At 44.7% G+C, this 20,511-nt stretch overlaps 1 protein-coding gene across 1 annotated transcript in view; it reads left to right on the forward strand.

The window, feature by feature from the left end:
• Window positions 1-20,511, forward strand: part of RASGRF2 (Ras protein specific guanine nucleotide releasing factor 2) — a 189,458-nt gene that overhangs the window by 151,124 nt on the left and 17,823 nt on the right. The window contains 1 exon segment of the mRNA XM_054578547.1: window positions 7,778-7,884. Coding sequence (XP_054434522.1) covers window positions 7,778-7,884 — 107 coding nt within the window.

Below are 20,511 nucleotides of genomic sequence, written 5' to 3' on the forward strand. Positions count from 1 at the left end.
AGGGCCCTGACTCCTTTCTGTCCAAGACTGAACGGCCACCCTTCTCTGAGCTCCGTGCTCCAGCGCTGATGTTCTGCACAAGTTAACAAACAGGATGATCACTTCAGGGAGCATTGACTCCTAAATACCTGCTCTGGCAAGTTTGCAGGCAAGGCACCGCCCACCCTCCAAATCAACTATGCTATATTTCCACAGCCATTCTTCTTGGACCCGCCTTACCATCTCCTTTGGAGCCCACACCTGGCCTGATGAAATTGGTTCCCAGATTGTTGTTGGGCACATGGCCACCAGCTGAGGATTATAGTTGCTGGCTGTTCTTTTAAACAGATGTGGCCATAGAAAGAAATGCCAGCAGTGGCAGGTACCCAGGTTTCCTTCCTGTGGTCTTTGCCTTGGCTTGCTGTCTCTCTAGAAGGATCTGTCCTGAGATCAGCCTCTGCTGCAAGTCTTTGCTCAGACGCCTCGTCCTGAGCAGCTAGCTTGAAAGTCAAAAGCTCCCTCCCAGCCTTCCGGCCCATTTCTCACGTTCTGTGTTTTTCTCTCCCATCACTTTTCTCAGTGTACTACAGGGTTCATTCCTGCGTTACTGTTCTCCCGTGCTCCCAAATGTGATCTCCATGAGAAGAGCGGTTCACGTTCTTTTTCTAGTGACAGGGATTCGGCACCTAGAACACAGCTGTAGAAATGACTCTAAAAGAAATGCCCACTGAGACTTCCACACTGCCCATGAGGAGTTATCTGTACTCTACCCATCGTAGTGCTTCTGGCGTGGCTGGTAAATTTAGCAGATTGGAAATACTTGACTTTTCCCCCCAAGACTCCGACATAGCTCTAGTCTCTTTTGAAACAGCTAATTACTCTAAGTCCAGCCTAAAAGTGGATCTATGTGAAGCAGAAACATTGAGTCCTTCAACAAGTACCACTGGTTCTCCTGCGGAGTCGCGCCGCATTAACACCTCTCCCCATCCCGGCCCAGCCCTGGGATCACCAGCCCGTCCTCCGAGGCCACACTGTGCAGCTGGTGTCGCCTCTGCTGGAGCAGCGCCTGGTCGGACTCCTGTTTATCTCTGCAAATTTATCTTCACAACAATCCTTTGCTCGACCAAACTTTAGTCAGGTTTTTGAAACTCCTCCTAGGCCCATCCGTATATTTCCTTGTAAAATCCAGTTTTAGTAAGAACCCTGTTGAGTTAGTTTAATCTCCCCCCTCCCCAACATCTGATCGAGTTCCTCGTCCTACCCACCTCCCCCCCACCCCCTGCCCCATCACACATGTCTGACCAACTGGCTGTCCTCAGCGAGAACACTGGTAGGTCAGATTAGTCAGAACTCCCCCACCCCTGGTGTCTCCTCAGTGATTTTTCATCACTGGCCCCACTGGCTCCTGAGCTGTAACTTCCCAGGTGCCCACGGTGTATTCAGCATTGAACCCAACTTCCCCCCGCCACTGTAAAAAACCCCTCAGGGGTTCCTGTCAGGATGGTCCTGGATAAAGTCTGCCTCATCACCTGGGAAAAAAAGAAAAGAAAGGGAGGGAGGGAGGAAGGGAGGAACTAAGCAGGATGCATTTCTTAGAATCCATGAGAACAGTTCAGCTGACAGTTACTGATTTACTTGAAAAATGAGAGAGAAGGAAAGATACTGATTTTGCCACTCTTCATGTATTTTTCATCACAAATGATGGACCTGCTGAGCTTCTTTTCCTCCATCTAGAAGGATGTGTTTTTTCATTTTGTTACAGTTAATTACACTTAGAGAAAAATCTCAGGTTGACCTGTATTAGAAGAACTTAAAAAGAGAAGAATAAGAACACACTTTAAAAAAGGTTTTAAAAAAAACAAAAACAACATAGCATTTGTTCATTGCTCATTAATATCAATAGGGGCCACTCTGCAACATTTGTTCATCACATCTTTTGAAGAATAAAATTAAAATTTCCTTCTTGTTTCTATTTTCAACTGCCTTGCCTCCCTCCACACCACTTTATCGTATGATCTGCTCGTGGTAGATTTCAAATACGTAGTCTTCATGGTAATATGGTGAAAGACTGACCTTAAGTTGGTTATTAAGCATCTGCCAACACCGTCAGATCATTCCCATTGGGAAAGCTGCACTTTTTGTTAAGAAAAATACCTGCTGAGTGCCTATGTGCAAAGCTCAAGGGCCTACAAAGATGCTTCAGCTACAATCCCTTCACCTAGAAGCGTGTAGCTTAATGAGAGAGGTGGCACATCTGCCAATTTTTTTTAAAGGGAGGAATGACTTGTTCAGTGTCTGGGGAAAAGACCATGAAGTTAAACCATGAAGTTAAATCTCATTCTTAAATATATCAATACATACATGGTGATTTGGTTCTTATCACTTTCTCAGATGGCTTTGTTGCCAACATTAGTTTGATCAGTGCCTGCAACTAAAAAAGAATACACATCAGTTTGATAGATAGGAATCTTGTGACAGTGTTCTCAATGCGTGATGTTAGTAAAATAAACTCTCCTGGTACATGTAGAGTGTGGTTGTGCTGTCACACTTGGCAGGTGAAAGATGTTTAAAACCCCACAAGATTTGTTATTTGCTCTTCCAAAAATGGTGCAACAGCTTCTTGGGGTGAATCTCTGATTCTGGGGCAGAATGGCTTCTGTTTGGATATCGCTACCCATTAGCTATGTAGTTCATGTTTAAATTCAGAAATCAGTTGTCCAAGCAGCCCCCAATTTAGATGGGCGCCTGCAGGAAGGAGGAGATCTGGCCAGTCGTGGGAGATTATGGCTTTGAACCCATAGCTTTAAAGACTGAGAAATGGGGAGACAGTCCTGTCTGACCAGGAGCAGGGATCTGTGTGCTCCCCTACAGCAGGCCCACGCACGGCAGCTGAGCCCAGGAGAGCCCGTTAAGGCAATTTCAATTAGTGAGTTAGCAGTGGCCCCTTTCATAAAACGTGATCTATCAGGTTTTGCTGCAGGTCCATCCTTCAGATAGGTGGTTTGTGTATCTGGTTAAATTGTAGGTGGTTTAAATAGAATTGAGAGAATATTTCTCTCTAAGACCTCTATTGTTGATCAAACAGTGAAAAAGGTCCTTCAGGAAGAAAAGGAAGAGGTTGAGGTCTATCAAATCTTTACTGTGTTCATATATCCTTATAACTAGCATGTTGTCAGAAGTATATCGTGAGGGCCATTGTGCCAAAGGGATGGACGGATGAAGCCAGCCGTAGGGGAGAACTTTTTATTTTTTATTTACAACCTTGTGTGGCAACACTATTCCCCTCATGTTAAGAGTGAGGAGACAGAAGCACAGAGAGCTTAAGTAATGTGCCCAGAGTTTTACTTTTGGTTCATCCTAGAGTCCTATCAGGGATGACGTGCCCTGTGAAGGGTACGGCGGAAGGTGTGTCTTTGGAGTTTCCTTCCCTGGTTCTTGTGTTCCTGCAGCACTTGAAAGGCTGGTCCTACCTGCAGCTGACCCTTCTGTTGTGCTCCGGCCATCTTCGCCACCAGCTCTGGCCTGTTGAGGCAGGGCTCAGGGGCCCTGTTGAAGGTGGCTTAAGTGAGAACTTGGTCAACTTCCAAGAGAATTTTTGAGCCCTGTGAATGGCAGAAGGTGATGAGTTCTGAACAGCAAAGAGATGTTTGTGAACTTACCAAGCTATGATCTACATTTCAAAATTTCAAAAATGTGGTTATTAGCAGCAGTTATGAAGAACATCCAAGCAGTGTAATCAAATCCCAACCTAAATGGTAATAGAGGTTGGGATTTGAATTTATGAAAATTTTGGAGACTTTACAAAGAAAACCCTTAAGTGGCCTTCTTATGTGTGATGCTAAATAATCTGGAGAGCAGAAGAAAGTTCCTTGCCTTTCTTGCCTGTCTTTCAAAGTAAACTCCCCTCTCCACCCACCCCACACACAGACACAAGGGACAGTGTTGGTAAATGTATTCTTTTCTAAAATATTTTAAAAGCATAACAGCTCTCTCAAAATTACTTTTTTTCTCTTAACATTTAATTTAATTTCTGTCCCTTTCTCATTCCCACCTCTCACCTTTTCTGTTCTTGTCTCACTGATTAGCCATCCCTTCAGTTGTACATGTTGGTGGGGAGCTGTCTCATCCCACTTTTTCAGTGTTTTAAGAACTTTTGACACCGTCCCCAAAATGCTGATTCATTATTTCCCACCGCTCACTCCAGTTGAGACCTCTATTCTATAAATATACCTTCTCCATCTCCCATTCTCTTCATCTGCCTGACTTTTTTAGATAACATATATTCTCATCAATTGCTTGAAGGATATCTTTTTCTTAGAGTTCTGCCATCACAGTTTGTCCAGGTATGGTTTTCATTTATTTATCTGGCCTGGAATTCATTGTGATTCCTGAGCCTGAAGATTCATCTTTCATCAAGTCTGAAAAACCCTTTTCTTCCATTGCCTCTCTCAAACATTTTTTTCTCTTCTTCTGCCACATTACTAGACATATATTGAAAATTCTAATTCTTTACTGCATGTCTTTTACCCCCTCTTTTCTGTTTTCATCTCTTTAGCTCTTTGTACTGCATTTGGATAATTTTCTCAGATCTATTTTTCATATCTCTTTCTAGTTTGCTCTTTCTTTATTCAACTGGGTCTAATCTGTATTTATCTATCTGTTGGGTTTTAAATTTTAACTTGTCTGTTTCTCAACAATAATTGAAAGAATAATTGATTAATTTATAGAAGCTTTATATAGTTCTCATAAAATCGGACTTTTAAAATATTTGTTATTCTTTTCTCATATTTTCAATTCCCACTTTTATACCTTTAGTCTTTGTAAGCACTCTAATTTTGGTTTTCATAATTGTAGTACCTGAAATTCTTGGTAGTAGTGGTGGAGGGCGTTGAAAGTTCCTGATTCCTGTGTCTGCTGATCCTTGTTTATGGTGGAGGGTTTGTGTGATTTGTAATTGTGGATTGTGAGTTTTTCTGCAGGCGCTTTCTTGGTGGCAATCCAGTCTGGGCTGAGGTCGAGTGTGTGTCCCTTCAGAGAGGTTTGGTGTGTGCTTTTGTCGGGGGCCCCATGGCTATCACCAGCCTGGGCCACTTTCTATTTTTACTTCTCACATGGTTCCCATGAACATGCTCTTCCCATGAGCGTGGTTCAATCTGAGCTTCAAACCCACTTGAGGTGGGCTAGTGGTTTTCAGTCTCAGGGGGGCTTTATTCCAGCCCCAATGAGATCCAGGCTGAGGCAGAGAAGTTTCTTAACTGCCTCCTTGAGTAGGTTGGAGAATTTTTGTTGCTAGCCCATCCTTTCATAAAGTGGGTGATCTTCTGAGAGTTCCAGCTTTATATGGGAGTCTCACTTTCCATTCCTTCATCTGCACTTCGTGAAGGTCCTGGGGCTTCTTCTCTGTGTCCTCTCCTGATCCACGTGGATATTGAAATTTAAATCTTGTGTTACCAAGACTAGTGTCAGCCTCCCTCTCAGGGCAGCCAGCATCAGTTCAGAGACTCCGTTCTGGGTTTCTGGTCTCTGTATGTTTGACTCTGGAAAATTTCTTCTTTCCTTGAAACTTAGCTACATATTTAAAAACATATTTATTATATTTTACTCAGACTTGCAGATCTATCTATCTATTTATTATTTACTTATTTATTTATCTCCTCACCTGAGGACATGCTTAGTGATTTCAGAGAGAGAGGGCAAGTGAGGGGAGGCAGGGGCGGGGCATGGATGTGAGATAGAAACAGCAACTGGTTGCCTCTCATAGGCACCCTGACGGGGGACTGAACCCACAAGCCGCACTTGCCGGGGCCAGATTTTCAAAGTTTTTAATAGCAAAATATTTTTTCAAAATCTCAAGGTTGCCAAGAACACATCATCATCATCATCATTCTCTGACAGTGTCCACTGGTGGGTGGAAGGTGTCTGTCTATATGCAAAGAGGAGTATGGAGATGGGGACTCTGCCTTTTAGAAGCTCATAGATATTTTTCTAACTCATTTATAATTTCTGCAAACCTGTTCATTCAGTCTTTCACTCAATCATCCTTATATTCATATTATGTTCAATAAGTACTTAGTAAGTTTCTACTCTCCCGGCTTTCATTCACTTGTTGAACAAATATTTACTGTGTACAGAATATGCTACATGCCAGATATGTGCTCATGCTCAGCAAAAACATACCTGATCCCTGTCTCCATGGAGGGCACAAATATTCATTAGATAATCACATAGATAAATGTAAAATTGCAAATATGCCAGAAAGTAAATACGTGTGGTGCTGTGAGGTGTGTGATAAGGGATTTGTTCAACTCAGGCAAAGAAGGGCTACTTTGGGGAACTGAAATAAGAAGCGGGAGTGGCTCTCACGGAGAACAAATTTGAGGAGGGAGGAGCGACAGTGGAGACCAGAGGAAAGACGCTGGTAGCTCAATTCCAGGTTTGGCTTTGTAGGTAGGAAGACATGGGCGGATCTGAGATTTATTTAGCAGGTAAAATTAGCACAGAGATGGGCCAAGAGCAGCTCCAAAGCTTCAGACTTACCTAACTGGATGGCAGTTCCCTGATTGAGATAGGAAACGCTGGGAGAGGACGAGGCTTGGCAGAAAGGCCATGATTTTTTCTTTTGGACCGACCGCATTTGAGGTGTCTGAACCCTCTAAGAGGAAAGTGTCCAGAGGAAGCTGATTGTGTGGATCTGGAGCTTAGAGAAGACACCAGGGATGTAAATATGTCAGTAATTTTGTTACAAGAGATCATTAGATAAGGTTTCTGTGGAGAGATGAAACATACCCCTGGATGTGGGACGTGGGGGCTGGTGGCAGCTGTATGGGTGGTGAGCTGGGAGGAGGAGCTTGGAGTCGGAGATGAAAGGGGCGGCGGGGTGAATGGGCAACTTTCAGGAAGTTTGCCAGCGAAGTTACGTAAGGCTTGGTTTAATTTTTAAAGGATATCTATAACCAATAAATTGTGGTTAATTATGACTGGAAGGCAGAATCTTTTAAAATAGAAAAATATTAAAATGGTTTCTTAATAGTGAAAATACAGCAAAGATGGAGACATAGGCTGGCACAGAGAGGACAGAGTAGACGCTGAACCAGTAGGGAATTGTGATGATAGATAATATTTGTTGAGCTCTTGCTATTGCTTCAGGTGCCATTCTAAATGCTTAACATGTATTAAATAGCTCAATCTCCACAACACTCTATGGGGTAGGTACACTTTTTATCTCATGCAGGACATGAGGAAACTGGTCACCAAGGAGGTGACATAATTTGCATGGTAAGAGAACAAGGATTTAATCCAGACAGGCTGCCTGTGGAGTTCATGTTCTTAGTCACTAGGCAAGACTGCTTCTTGATATATGGGTGCAAAATGAATTATTCGTATCATCTGGAAGCCAAGATATGGGCTCATCCATCTACAAATATTGGAAATGTTATTCGTTATGTAACCGCTTTTGGAAAAAAGTACAAACTAATGCTGACTCAAATACTTGATAAAACTTCTCAGCTTTATAATATAGAACAAGACAGGCGTAAGTGGAAGTGTCATTAGACCACCTTTAGCTTTAATCAGTGCCTTTAATAAATATGTGCGCATTATTCAGTTGTACCTGGAACACTGTGTTGGACTCACTTCTGAGGGTAAGCAGAGTACACAACAGTCTGAAGCCACTTGCACCTCTCTGTGAAATGTGTCATTTGTGACTTTCATTAACCAGTGTCCTAAAGTAAGTGACATTTTCCAGGCCCCTGGGGACTGGCTTTAACTAGAACATGCTTGTGTTTCTTTTCCTCCTAAGGATTTAACAACACCGACAGAATATGCGACAAAGAGTTTATTATCCGTAGAACAGCCACCAATCGAGTACTGAATGTCCTCCGTCACTGGGTCTCAAAGCACGCACAGGTAATCAGTGGTCTCATTAATTATTTTCAAGAATTTTTTAAAAATCAACTTCCTAAGTCATTACACATGTACAATGCCTCCTGACTCTTTGGAGTTAGAGTTGGACATCTTGAAATTAGAATGTAGGAAGGGAAGAAATAAGAGGATACACATGCAGATCAAAGCAAACACATGCATATTGTCAACACCCACTGTTTTGGATCTACAAATGACATGACCTGTGGGTGCTAAAGCCACAGCAGCGCCTCTGTACTACTATGCCACCTCAGGAGCACTGTTCACAGCACCCTCTCTGTAGGTGGAGTTGTGCCAGCTGCAGTGGTGTCCACAGAGATAAATAGCAGGTGCCCCCTGGAGGTAGACAGCAAGTGTCCCCTAGAGGTAAACAGCAGGTGTCCCCTGGAGGTAGACAGCAAGTGTCCCCTAGAGGTAAACAGTAGGTGCCCCCTGGAAGTAAGCAATACCCAGGTACCAGACACTGTTATCTGGTCAGGAAGTGTTTTCTCAGCCTGATACAGGAGATATTTTTTTGCCTCATAGCCTTTCATGTTCTGGCTCCTACATTCTGTTTTGAAATTGGGTCACAGTGACAGGACACCTACTTGTTACTTATTTGCATGTTTTCAGTGCAAGTTTTTAAATTTGTATACCCATTTCATAAAAGGAAGCAAGGTCCCCCTTTGCCTCATTGGTTCAAGGCATACATTGTGCTTTTCTCACCTGCTGCCAAATAGTGGGTTGGAGCAGGGCTCCTGGGTGGGGGCTGGCTAGCACCCTGCAAAGAGAGTTTTGGAGAGAGAGAGAAGGGGTCCTGGATGGCTTAGATCAGAACATGCGAAACATATAAAATGTGAATTAGCTAATAAGTAGAGAAAAAGGAAAAAAAGGCAAGGAGTTTCAGGTGTTACTTCACTATATTCTAACAGGCCATCATGGGTCTGCCATGTGGTCCTTGGTAACGACAGTCCATCAGATAGGATCGCACGAGGGCCAGGCTCCTGAGATCCCTGATGTAAAAGAATTCACTACTTGGGAAAAGTTGGATGTGGGCCTCCTCACCAGCAGCCCATACAAATTCTTAAATATCAATTAAAATTAAAGCAACAAAGATAGCACATAAAATGTAAATGGATGTAAACATTTTAATTTACACATCTTAAATAAAAACTGATGTTATATGACTCAAATCCCAAGAACCATCCTTAGCTCATTGGAATTGTCTAGTCTCTCTTCTCCATATAATGCCAGTGGACTTCTTATAAATCCCTTTTGCCCATTGCAGATAACACATGGTAATGAGGTTTCTCCTGTATCTGACCATCCATCCCATTCCTCTGTGTGTGTGCGCGTGCGTGCATGCGCCCTGACTCAGAGTCTTGATATCACTGGCTTCAGAAGCGCCAAGTAACTTCGGTAGACACGGCTGAGTAGAGACTGCTCAGTTCTCTCCTCCGTCTCCACGTGGCCTATGCAGCTGCATGCCAGGACTCACACAGTCACAGTACAAATCAAAGCCCAGGTTTACCTGGCCTCAGCTCCCCTCCTTTCTTCCAAGTCTTCCCTCAAGATAAACTAACATTTTTCTCTACTCCTACATGGGAAAGCACTTCTTCATGTCCACTTAGAGGGGCCATGCTGGGAATCACAGCTTCTCGGGCTCTCCTTCTATCAGGAGCGTAAGTGGATGGTACAAATTGCTCAGGTGTTCGGTCTTTTCTCTTGACGTGATTGTTGTATAGAATTTAGACCTTGATGTGCCAAAGGAAGCTCTTACCATTCACTCATTTGTCTCTCACCTCCCCTGCACGTGTGAATGGACTTGGGGGCCTGTGTTCGGTTTCCGATTGTCCTGGTATAACCTCATCATATGCACCTGTCACCTTCCTCATCCCAGTGAGTTCTCTATCACCCTCTCTGTAGAACCACATGATGTGCAGGATGTACATTTCTTTTGCTGGGTTCAGCATCTGTTTCCCTTCTTCCCCTTGCTGACTTGCTTTTGGCCTCCTGGTCATCATTTGGGCTCCATGGAGGGCAGTGTGAGCAAGTGAAGGGAGGCTCTTGATAATGGGCTGGTTCAGCAGTTCAGTTACAGACAGCTGGTTTCAGCTCATGGTCCGGAAGGCCAGACTGTGAGCCCGCCGTCTCCTCTCAGTGTGGGTGCGGCCCGAACCAGGGAGTTCACAGGAGGTGTGAGTGTGACCCCTGACTTGATGGACCCTAAACAAGCTGACCAGTATGATGCTCCAAGAAAGAATAATAGCAGCTTTATCCAATTTCCTCTAAAGGTATATACTGCCTTAGAGCCAATGTCTAGCTATGAGATGGGACTAAACCTGGGCTGTCATAAGACTTAGCCAATTAACCCTCCTCACCTTAGTTGTCTTTAGTTTTCCTATCACAGAAATGAAGGGCTTGCACGAGAAGATTTTTCATTATTGGGGTCACTCTGTGCCAGCCAAGTAAGGAAGAATGTAGCATTATTGTGGCATCCTGATTATTTTGAATTAGTAGCTTTTAAAAAAATGAGTAGGAACTTATACTTATTTCAAAAATACAACCCGACATGGTAACAAATGCATTTTCCCTCAAACGGTAGACTAAGCAGAGACACCACTTCAACTGGTAGAAAACAAAAAAGCCGCAATGAAGCAACAAATTGTAGACTCATCCCCAATAATTAGAGAATCCAGTCTACCACAAAGTATTAGATGTCACATATTCATTTCTCATTTCTTATCCAAGGTAACTAATATTGGCAGATACCACTCTGAACATAATTCAGCAGAAATGGAAAGTTGCAAAGGTATAGGGGTTGGTTCTATAGAGAAATAAAATATTCTTGGATGTCATGCTCAACTCCCCCCATGCTCAAATGTGGTGCTGGAATGCCATTTATTTTTCTAGAACTTTCCAGCTTTTTCTTTAGTATAAACTACTCGGTAAAGCAACAATGTTCCTTTTTTTTTCCCGATTCTAAAATTTTGCACCTGTTTGTGTATTCTGCCTTAATTTCTCCTCATTTTGGTGTACTTTTGCACTCACTGTTACCTTTTATGAAAGTGAAGCCACAAGGCCAAGCTAGGTTTTACCGATGTGCCTCCTCTATGGATTAGCAAGAGCTGCAGACCAGAGTTGGGGACTTGTGTGTTTCTTCCAGCTCTGCCACTTTATCTTCTCTGGCACCCTGAGCTCGTCACTTGGGCTCTCTGGGTGTTAATTTCCTCTTCTGAAAATGAGAACACCTATCCCTCTTTTACCTCTCTCAAGGATGTGCTAAGAGTTAAAGGCTATGTAGAATTAAAAAGTATGAAAGGCATAAAGTACAACATGGATATGTATGACCAAATCCCTCCCAGCCCCCACATTTTATCTCCCTACCGCTAGCCCGTAAGCTCCTTGCACACAGGACCTGTGGCAATCATCTTTGTCCTCCTTTCACGGGGTTATGCAACGTCGAACATGGTCATAGTTGTCAAATTGAGTTTACATTTTAATGCGGTTGTGGTTCATTCTCTCCGGGAGGTCATTTTCTAGCCTTTAAAGTTTCCAAGTCATCTACCTCAGGGACCACAACCAGTAATGGGCCAGGAATCAGGGCTATGTGTGTAGAGAATATAACTTAAGGAAGTGTTGTTACAGTCCACATACTTCTCAAGTGACTCCTGCTGGGAGGCTTTATGCGTCATTCACACAACTCTGGATGCCAAGGTATCTGCAGGTTCCAGAGCTGCTGAGCTTACAGCCAGATGCTCCTGTGACTGCTTTTGTCTTCTCGGCACAGGCGAGTGGCGGACGGATTCGAGGCTGGCTATAGACCATTCAGGTCTGTGCTCGAGTCTCTGTCGAAAGCCTCGTAGGTATAGTCGACAGCAACCTTGCTTTTCCTGACTTGTCTGATTGACCAACTGATTCTGAGAAGGGGCTCTGCCCACTCATTTGAGGAATTTTACACACCATGGAACAGTGCTAATATAGCGACCTGCAGTTGTGTCCGCAGTTATGACTCACTTCATCAGACTCTGAGCACCATTTGAATGACAGGTGGCCAAGAATGAAACAATCACTCATCTTCTTAATTGCGGGCTAAGGGGAATATTTTTAAAACATGAGATCAGACAAAAATGACCTAGTTACTCAAAAATCTCCTTCCCAAAGGAGTTTATGAAGGGAAGGCTACTGCTCCCTTTTCTGTTCTCTCACCTCCTTCATTCAGTCACTAATAAGAATTGGTCTCTGGAGTGCATCAGATACTAAGGTGGACATAAACATGAGCAAGGTGCAAGCAACCTCTGACCTCATGGAGCTTCCAGTCATTGGGAAAAGATGCCTGCTAACAGGCATTGCACCTAGAGCAATTACTGTGTGACCAGCTATTACATCTGCTTCTGAATGGCTCACACTTGGAACAGGCATAGGACCAAAAAGCCTGCACATCTTTAAAGATTCAGGGAGATGCTAGGCCACTAAGCAAGACAAATAAAGGCCCATGAAAGCGACCCTGCCTGCAGTTGTGATCAGCTCCCTGTGGGTGACACAGGGAGGGCTCAGTGAGAGTTGCTTGTGTAAGTCCCCTGCCTCCTGGGAGAAGTGGGAGAGATCTTCCTTCTCACCTCAAGCCATGGGAGAGAAACTTCAAGGAAAGTCCCCCCGCCCCTATGTAAAGGTGAAGGTGCCTGCTGGGGCAAAGTGAAGAAAGGCGGATTGTTGGGAGCAAGTGCCATTCCTTTGTGTTTCCATGAAACAGGTGGTTCCCTGGGGAATCCAGTCTGGGTGGCCCTGGGTGCTGCCCAGCATGACTCCCCGGAAGGATGATGAGACCTAAAAGAGAGAATCTGGGTGAAGAAGACCCCTGGTAGCCCAGGGCCTGGGGGTATTGAAAGTGACCCACAGGAGATCAGACGTTCCTTGAGTGTGGGTAGCTGGCCTTAAGTCTCCAGTAGAGAGAGCTCCAAAAAATCCCAAGAGCCCCTAAGAGTAAGAGCTAGTCACTGTCCATCTGCCACATTCAGAGGAACCAGGGCCGGCTCCACCTATACCAACACATCAGGTCAGGCTATGTCCTTCCCCCTGGATCTGACCTGGGAGGGTCAGAAGCAATAGGCGCAAGTGGAGAAGAGACACTGGAGAGAGGAGAAGGGGCCTCTGTGTAGGCTTCCAGGCCAGGGCAGGAGGGAAGCATCTACTTCTGGTCTGAACTGGAATTTTGATTAATATGTTAGGCTAGACATTTTGATGGAAGAAAAGAGATTGTTCTTGTAACTAAAAGGTTCTGGAAGGCTTTGTTGCTTGCCCAAAACTCTCTGCAGGGTGGGAAATGATGGCCTCTGGAGCAGTTTTGTGGGACCAGTGAGAAGAAGTACTTTGGCTTGATGATTCCAGCCTTGTTTATGACACAGGAAGCATAGGTCACCCTGGGAAAGCAATTCCACAGAATATGTCAAATAACTCAGTTATTATGCTCCAATCCACTTTGGTCCTCTTACATGGCGAGCAATGTATTTAGCTAATGATGAAGAATTCTTGAGTGTATGCTTTGGCTGGTATGCTTTTTTGCATTTATGTATTTTATATAAAGGGCACTGAACTTGTGTGTAGGTCGATGAACTTCTACCTACATACACTCCTATACAACTACCGCCCTGACTGAGACGTGGAATGTTGTGTGGGCCTCAGAGGCCTCTCCCAGTCATTACCCCTCTTCCTGGGCTTTGCCCAGTTTTCTATTCATTTTAGTTTTGTTCTTTTTGACAGTAGGTACTTTCTATATATTCAGCATAAAACCCTTTATCCCCCAATTACATTCATTCCCCTCAGTTTGTTCTTTTACATTGTATATGATAGTTTTTGCCTCCCTACACATTTTTCCATTTATAAGAGATTTTTTTTTCCCTATACTTTATTATATAAACACATGCTTACACTCACATAGTTTTTTTTTTTTTTTGGTTGGTTGGTTTGTTTTGTTTTGTTTTGTTTTTTGTTAAAATACATATTCCATAGCACTTCCTGGAAACAACAAATGAAGTTTGGGGTATAAGACGAGAATTAGCAGCTCTCTCAACCGCACTCTGTAGTCACTCAGAGCAGCTGAAGTTTTTACCCCTCCAGAAATCCAAGCAGGAGCTGAACTCGGCCAGTCTGTCCCTGTAGCCTGGGTCCCAGAGCCAAGGGGCCTTCAGAAACGGGCTGAGAAAGCCACAGGGCAACGCAGAAAAGCATGGGCCTCAGGGTCCAAGTCATCGGGATTGAAACCCCACTTGGCCATGTATTAGCTCTGTGGCTGAGCAAAATACTAAGCACCTCCAGGTCTCCATTTCTTCGTCTATGGGAGTGGGGATATTATCACTTATTCCTTCTAGTGGTTGTGAGAATTACATAAGGTAATACCTCCTAGAGTAACCAGTATGGAAGGATGTTCCAAACACTGTGGACGGCTCTTCTCGGTGGAGTCCCATACAGGTAGAACCTGGCAGAAACCCAGGCCTTCTGGCAGGTAGATATTGTTGGCCCTATTCGACCAGCAAAGTGATTAAGTCACAGAGAGGTTCAGTCGGCAGTGGCCAGTGAACTTTTTGTCCTGGTGGAAATAATCTCTATCTCCATTGTCCAGTCCCATAGCGTCTAGACACATGTGGCTAACTGAACCTTGAAATGTGGGTAGCATGGCTGAAAATCTGAAGTTCTAATGTTATTAATTTAATTAAATTTAAATAGCCACCTGCGGCTAGTGGCAACAGTGGAACTGGATGGTCCCAGACCTCCCGAAAGTTCAGCCGTGAGCCGGGCCCAGCTCTCCGAAGCCCAGTTCGGAATTTCTCGCTCTTTCCTGAACAGACCCACCCTCTGAACAGAAACCTGAGGGATGAGCTCCACGGTGGCCTCAGCGATTAGCCTGCCAAAGAGGGGCACCCCGTCCTGGGTTTATGTAGACAAAGGCGAAACCTTTCTGTGACCCCAGTGTTGAGAGGGCGATGGCTTTCTCCCAATACGGGAACCTACCGAGCGCCCTCATGCTTGGCTCAGAGCCTGCAGCCCCAGGTGAGCGGTACAGTGGGAATAGCCAGTGACTTACTGAGGGGGACAGTGAGGCAGTGTGGCCCATCCTTCGTGTGTGTCACCCTCTCGGGGATCAGGGTGTCCTAAAATGAGAGTTACTAAAGTTCATCTCTTCTGTTCATTATTTTGGCAGGTGAGAGGGCGCCCTTTTAAATTTTTTAAATTTTTTGGTATTGCTTAGAAAGACACAAAATCCAGCCTGGAATCGAAGCACTAAGTTCAGATTTATTCTTTGTTCCAAATCGGTAAGGGAAGCTGGGCCAGGATGAGCCCAGTACAGACGTCTGATGTGGGCAGCGGGACGAAATGCGTCAGAGAGAACCAGCCACCGGCAGGCAGCTCCTGTCGCCTCTGCGGACGGCTCTCCGCCTGCCTCCAGCTCTGTTCTGTCCTGTCCTCGGGCTCAGCGCCTGCTTGTCTGTTCCCATTGCTAACAGCCTGCCGTGGGGACTCTCTCCTCTATCCTTGCCACCCAGTCCCTGCTTCTCAGTCATGGATCTTCTTTTAAACCTGCAAAGTTGTCTTCAGCCTTTGGGTGCCTGATCTCTGAGCTCTTTGCAGGAGGAAGGATGCCTCCCTGGGCCACTGCACTCTGTCACATGTTGGTGCTTCTGTTCTCATGCTCCTGAAAGTGCCTGAGACTTTACAGACCCCTCTTCCCCAGTCTTCACCACAGTTGGAGGAGATTTCCCAGCGACCACCCCCAGGGGACCAGAGTCACTGGCACTGAGCTAGGAGGAGGAGCCCTTGGGTTCCACAGACGTGCCCCCGGAGCCGGCCTGCAGTTTGAGATGGTCTTCATTGTGAGATGCGACCCGTGGTGTTTTATGGGAAACTTGAAAACCTAACTGCCCACCAAGAAAGTGGTTTCTTCTGTGAGAATGCACTGTGAAGGACAGATTACCAGTGTCTTAAGGAAATTATTTAACAAATACTTGATCGCTTAGTATGCGTCAGGCCCTGTCCTAAGCAGTTTTCAAATAATAAGTTGTTTACCCCTCACCTCACTCCAATGCCAACCTTTTGAGGGAAGGAAGGTAGACACTGTTACTGTCCCTGTCCCACAGGAGGGGAACTGAAGATGACAGGGAGAGCCAGGTGTCACACCCTGGCCACTGCGGCCCCGCTCGTGCTCTTGACGCCTACACTCACGGCCTCTCCGTCTCACTCGTGGCCAACTCGGGGATGCAGATGGGTCAACGTGTAAAATGTGAAAAGCCACTTCTGACTCAAAACAGTGAGAATATTGCAGGCTAAACACAGACAATGCTTTCCATCTGTTTCTAAATCTTTCCTTAGAAAAGTTACTTTCCTCCCAGAGTCTATTTCGTGTCACTTCAACAGAGGGTTTGTGTTTGCTAACGGCTGATGTCGGGGACTGCCCACTTCCTCTGACAAGCACTGAGTGTCTCCTCCTGAGTTTGGAGGGAGGTGAGCAGGCTCCTGGGCGCCCCCACCCCCAGGCCCTGGCCTGCAGGCTTTGGAGCTCATGCTGCCCACAGCCAAGGGCCAGCAACCCCTGCCATTCTCAAGACTCCATACAATCCATTTGACAGGCGGATTAGGATGCCGCCCCATTGCTCTGGGGCCCCAAAGACCAATGCAGTTCCTGCCAGCGGGTGCTGATGGGGCGCCAGGAACAAGAAGAAATTAGTTACAATGTGAGATGTTGGAAGCTATGAAATCTTTCTTTTTTCCTTTTTTCTTTTTTCTCTTCCTTCCTTCCTTCCTTCCTTCCTTCCTTCCTTCCTTCCTTCCTTCCTTCCTTCCTTCCTTCCTTCCTTCCTTCCTTCCTTTCTTCCTCTTCTTCTCTCCCTCCCTTTCTTCTTTTTTTGACAAATTCATTGTCTACTGCTTCTGCCTTGCAAATGATTTATAAAATCACCAAATGGGAAGATACTCAATGGGCTACACACTTCCTATTAGTCTCGCCCTTATCAGCTTGTGCTCATTTGCTCCTAGTGATCCACGCTACTTCCCAGTGGCCTCGGCGTGTCTAAGCAAAGAAATTCCACATGCCAGTGTTTGTTCCCGCAGTCAGATGTTCTGTGAAGGCAGCCAAAATGAAACAGAGAAGGCGCTATTTCATTTAATTAGGCCAGCCACCCAGGTTCCTTTGGGCACCTCCCGATTTCTGAGACACAGGCTGGCTCTTGTTTTCACACCATTGTGTTCTGCCTGCTATATTGACCTCTACTTCTGCCCTTAGAATGACCACCCCAGGGTCACATTTTCCTTTAGTTCCCTTTGAGGGCCCAGATGAAGAGGGAGATCTGGAAACTTGATTTCCATCTAGATTCCAGTGTTAGCTTGCCACCTTCCTCAATGGTAAAATGGGCAAAACGATCCATATAGGGTTCTTATGCACAAATGGATTATGTGTTAGATTGTTCTAAAAAATATAAAATGTAAGAAACTATTATCTGGTAAGTACAGGTTTTCATGTTCTTACTCTTTTTCTCTTGTCCAGGCAAACAACCGAGTCAGAAGATCCTAGTTCCCTTAACTCCTTACCTAAGTTTTTTCTTACCTTTTGTGCATCCCCGTTTTTTATCCTTTAAACAGCCCTCAAGCTTTCCATGCTTGTCTTTAAAAAAATGCATGGCCAGACATTTACAGCAGGCTCTAAGTCAATGTGAAGTAGAATTAAATGGAACTTATTTTCAGTCCCATTAGTTGCCATAGCCGAAATTTAGCTTTCCCCGTAGAGCTAGTGGGATTCTTTAGCCTTTGTGGATGGATTTCACGGATAGAAAACACTGAGAAGCCCCACATGGGATTTTATGTACACCAGCCACTTCTTATCTGTCGTAAGAGAGTTCTGATGAAAGTGCCGTGGGGAGCCCTTATGTCCCCTAAGTCGCATTCTGCACGCTCATCCTCACTCTGGGACTTGGAAGCACTTCTGCAGAGCATGGCCCGCGGGACAGGACGAGCCTGCAGCCCTTCCCGCATCAGCCACACATTACTTCAGAGCTACCGGGGGACACCACGGGGCCAGCTTAGCCCTGGGCCGTTGGCTGCTTTGTCTGGATCCCAAGGTTTCACCTCGCTTGTGGCCTTTTCTTTGTGTTCCTCTGCTGCCCATTCTGCTCCCAGATGCCTTCAATTTCTGTCCCCTAATTGCTTTGCATAGAGCTTCTCCCTGGACGAGTGTCGCAGGTTCCACGTCCAGGATCTTCCTGTGACTCTTGAGCCTCTGCTCTCTATGGGGAGAGGGACAATGCACAGTTTGCCTAGCAGATTTTTTAATCTGTCTTTTCTCCCCGAATAGAGCAGGGCATGGAGAACAAAGTATAACTTTCTAGTATTTTCCTAAGGCTTATATTTGAGTTAAACATAACTGACTGATTCTCTTTGGGGGCTTAAAAGATATAAGCTATTTGATTTCAGGGTTGTGGAGCAGTATTTAAAATTCTTGTTAGCACAGCTATTCAGGTCTAGAGGCTGAATTTTAGCAAGTCTTTCAAATGCAGAGTCATTTTTAAGAAAATGATCCAATGGATGATTTTCTGCATGGTTTTTCCTTCTTGCTGAGTTGGTGTCATTCATTGCCATTTGCCTCTTCTCAGTTATTTTTGTTCTAACATATCTTCCACATTTTGCATTGTGCCTTTTCCTAGTAGCCTCCCACTTCACATCTGCTAAAATAATTTCCCCAACTGCCAGTTTAAGAAGAATTAGGTCGTTTATTGCCACTTGTCTCAAAATCAAATCCCCGCTCCGTGAACTTTTGTCCCTTTGCTCAATAAAGGCTTGAGGGCCCACCAGCAGCACCTGTGCTTCCCACACTTGAGGTTTCATTATACCTGGGTCTTATTGCCTATTCTTGGTACATAAGCTCTTACAGGATAGTCAGGTACACATTTCCTATATGTTCTGTTCCTCTCTGAAGATTCTAGAACTTTATAAGTAATTAACACCTAGCAAGGGTTGAACAGGTATTGGAAAGTTTAGCATTACTATGGTATTGCTTTGTAGGGTTTCGTTCCAAGTGTAATGCCCTACTTTGTTTTTCAATCAGGCTGTTCTTTTTGTAGTGGCGAACAAAGAGGCTTTCAAAATATTTTTGCAGTTAGGTGATGGAAAATGCTGGAAATCCTGCCTTTCACTTTTCCAGTGAGAAACCCTGATTCAGAGTCAAGGTCGCCCAGAGGTGGCACAGTCAGCAGACCAGAGTTGGTGGCAGGTAGACAAGGCCAAGAGGTGCTGTGCAGGGTCTCGAAGGCTTTTAGCCAGCTCAGTCTCCCCAGAGACAGGGCTACAGTATTAAAGTTCTGAATAAAGTTTCGCCTCCTTAGAAGAGCTGAAGACCACTCTGGTCTGGAGGCTCACCTCCAGTTTAATAGGGCTCCAGGGTTGGTTTGCAAAGATCTTGGGATCATCACTCTGGGCACCTTTGTCCAGTTGCCCAGTTGATGCAATGGCCCCAGATCTAACCTAAATCTACACCTAAAAATTTAAATTAAATTTTTCATCTTCTGTAGTTAAAGAGGACAGAAAGCAGTAGTGTGCTTTTCATTCTTTTGAAAATCATTAAGTCACACTGCAGGCTCCTATTTTTGAGCCTAACACCTCCTAAGCCCCTTCTTTATGAGCCCTTTGTTCCAAGTCTTAAGATTATTTATGTGGTTTTACTCCACTCTGCAGTATTTCCACATTCCTTTTAAAAACTCGGACCACTGTTAGGAATACCTTGAACTGACTATAGTGAGAAAATTAGTCTCATAATTCTCTTCACCCTCAAACTGTGTGTATTGACTCAAATTTCTCAATGTCTTAGAGTTCCCTTGGCCATACATAGTATGTTACTAATGATCACCCTACTCCCCTGAAAGAATGAATGGCATTTCTAAGATGCCTGAACTATCAACAAGGATTAGTTTTAAAGTGCTGGAGAATCTAATTTATTGACTCAGAGATTACTTTTCTGTTTTGTGATCTAGTCTTATTAATAAAGACCTAAATCTCAACATCTCTATCTCAAAAGGTTGTTGGCACAGGTGGGAAATAGTTCCAGACTTAGCCTGGCAACCAGCTACTGTTTTATGTGTCTTCCAGCCCAAGCCACCAGCACTAACTCACTGAGAGCCCCTTTCTCTGGAGAGCCGTGTGGTGCAGTGCAGCCATTAAAAACTCAGTCTTCAGCCGACACTGCCTGGGCTTGAGTCCTGGGTCTGCCACTTGCTACCCCTGTGACTTTGGACAAGATACTCTGATTCTTTATATCTTGACTTCCTTGCATATAAAATGGGGATGATCATGATTATAACTATGTTGCTATTGAGGGTGAAATGAGATAATAAAGTTACTAAAGTGTCCCCTGGCTTGGGGTAAGTTCTCACTGTCTCAGACATCATAGTTGCCCCAGGAGTTGTTCTCTCACCTGGGGAAATGCTGGCTTTCTAACTGTGAAATAATGCATTTGGGTAGCATCAGTAAAATCTTGGTAAAATAGCCTTCTCTCACACCAGCTTATCTTTGAGGGGGATTCTAGCATTGTCAGTTGGTAACTTGTGTTCCTAAGAGTTGGCTGTGTGCCACACTCCATTCCTGACACTTGCTTGA

The sequence above is a fragment of the Pteronotus mesoamericanus genome, unplaced genomic scaffold (genome assembly GCF_021234165.1).
Source record: "Pteronotus mesoamericanus isolate MK-2021 breed Mesoamerican mustached bat unplaced genomic scaffold, CSHL_Meso_final contig_50, whole genome shotgun sequence".
NCBI lineage: Eukaryota > Metazoa > Chordata > Mammalia > Chiroptera > Mormoopidae > Pteronotus > Pteronotus mesoamericanus.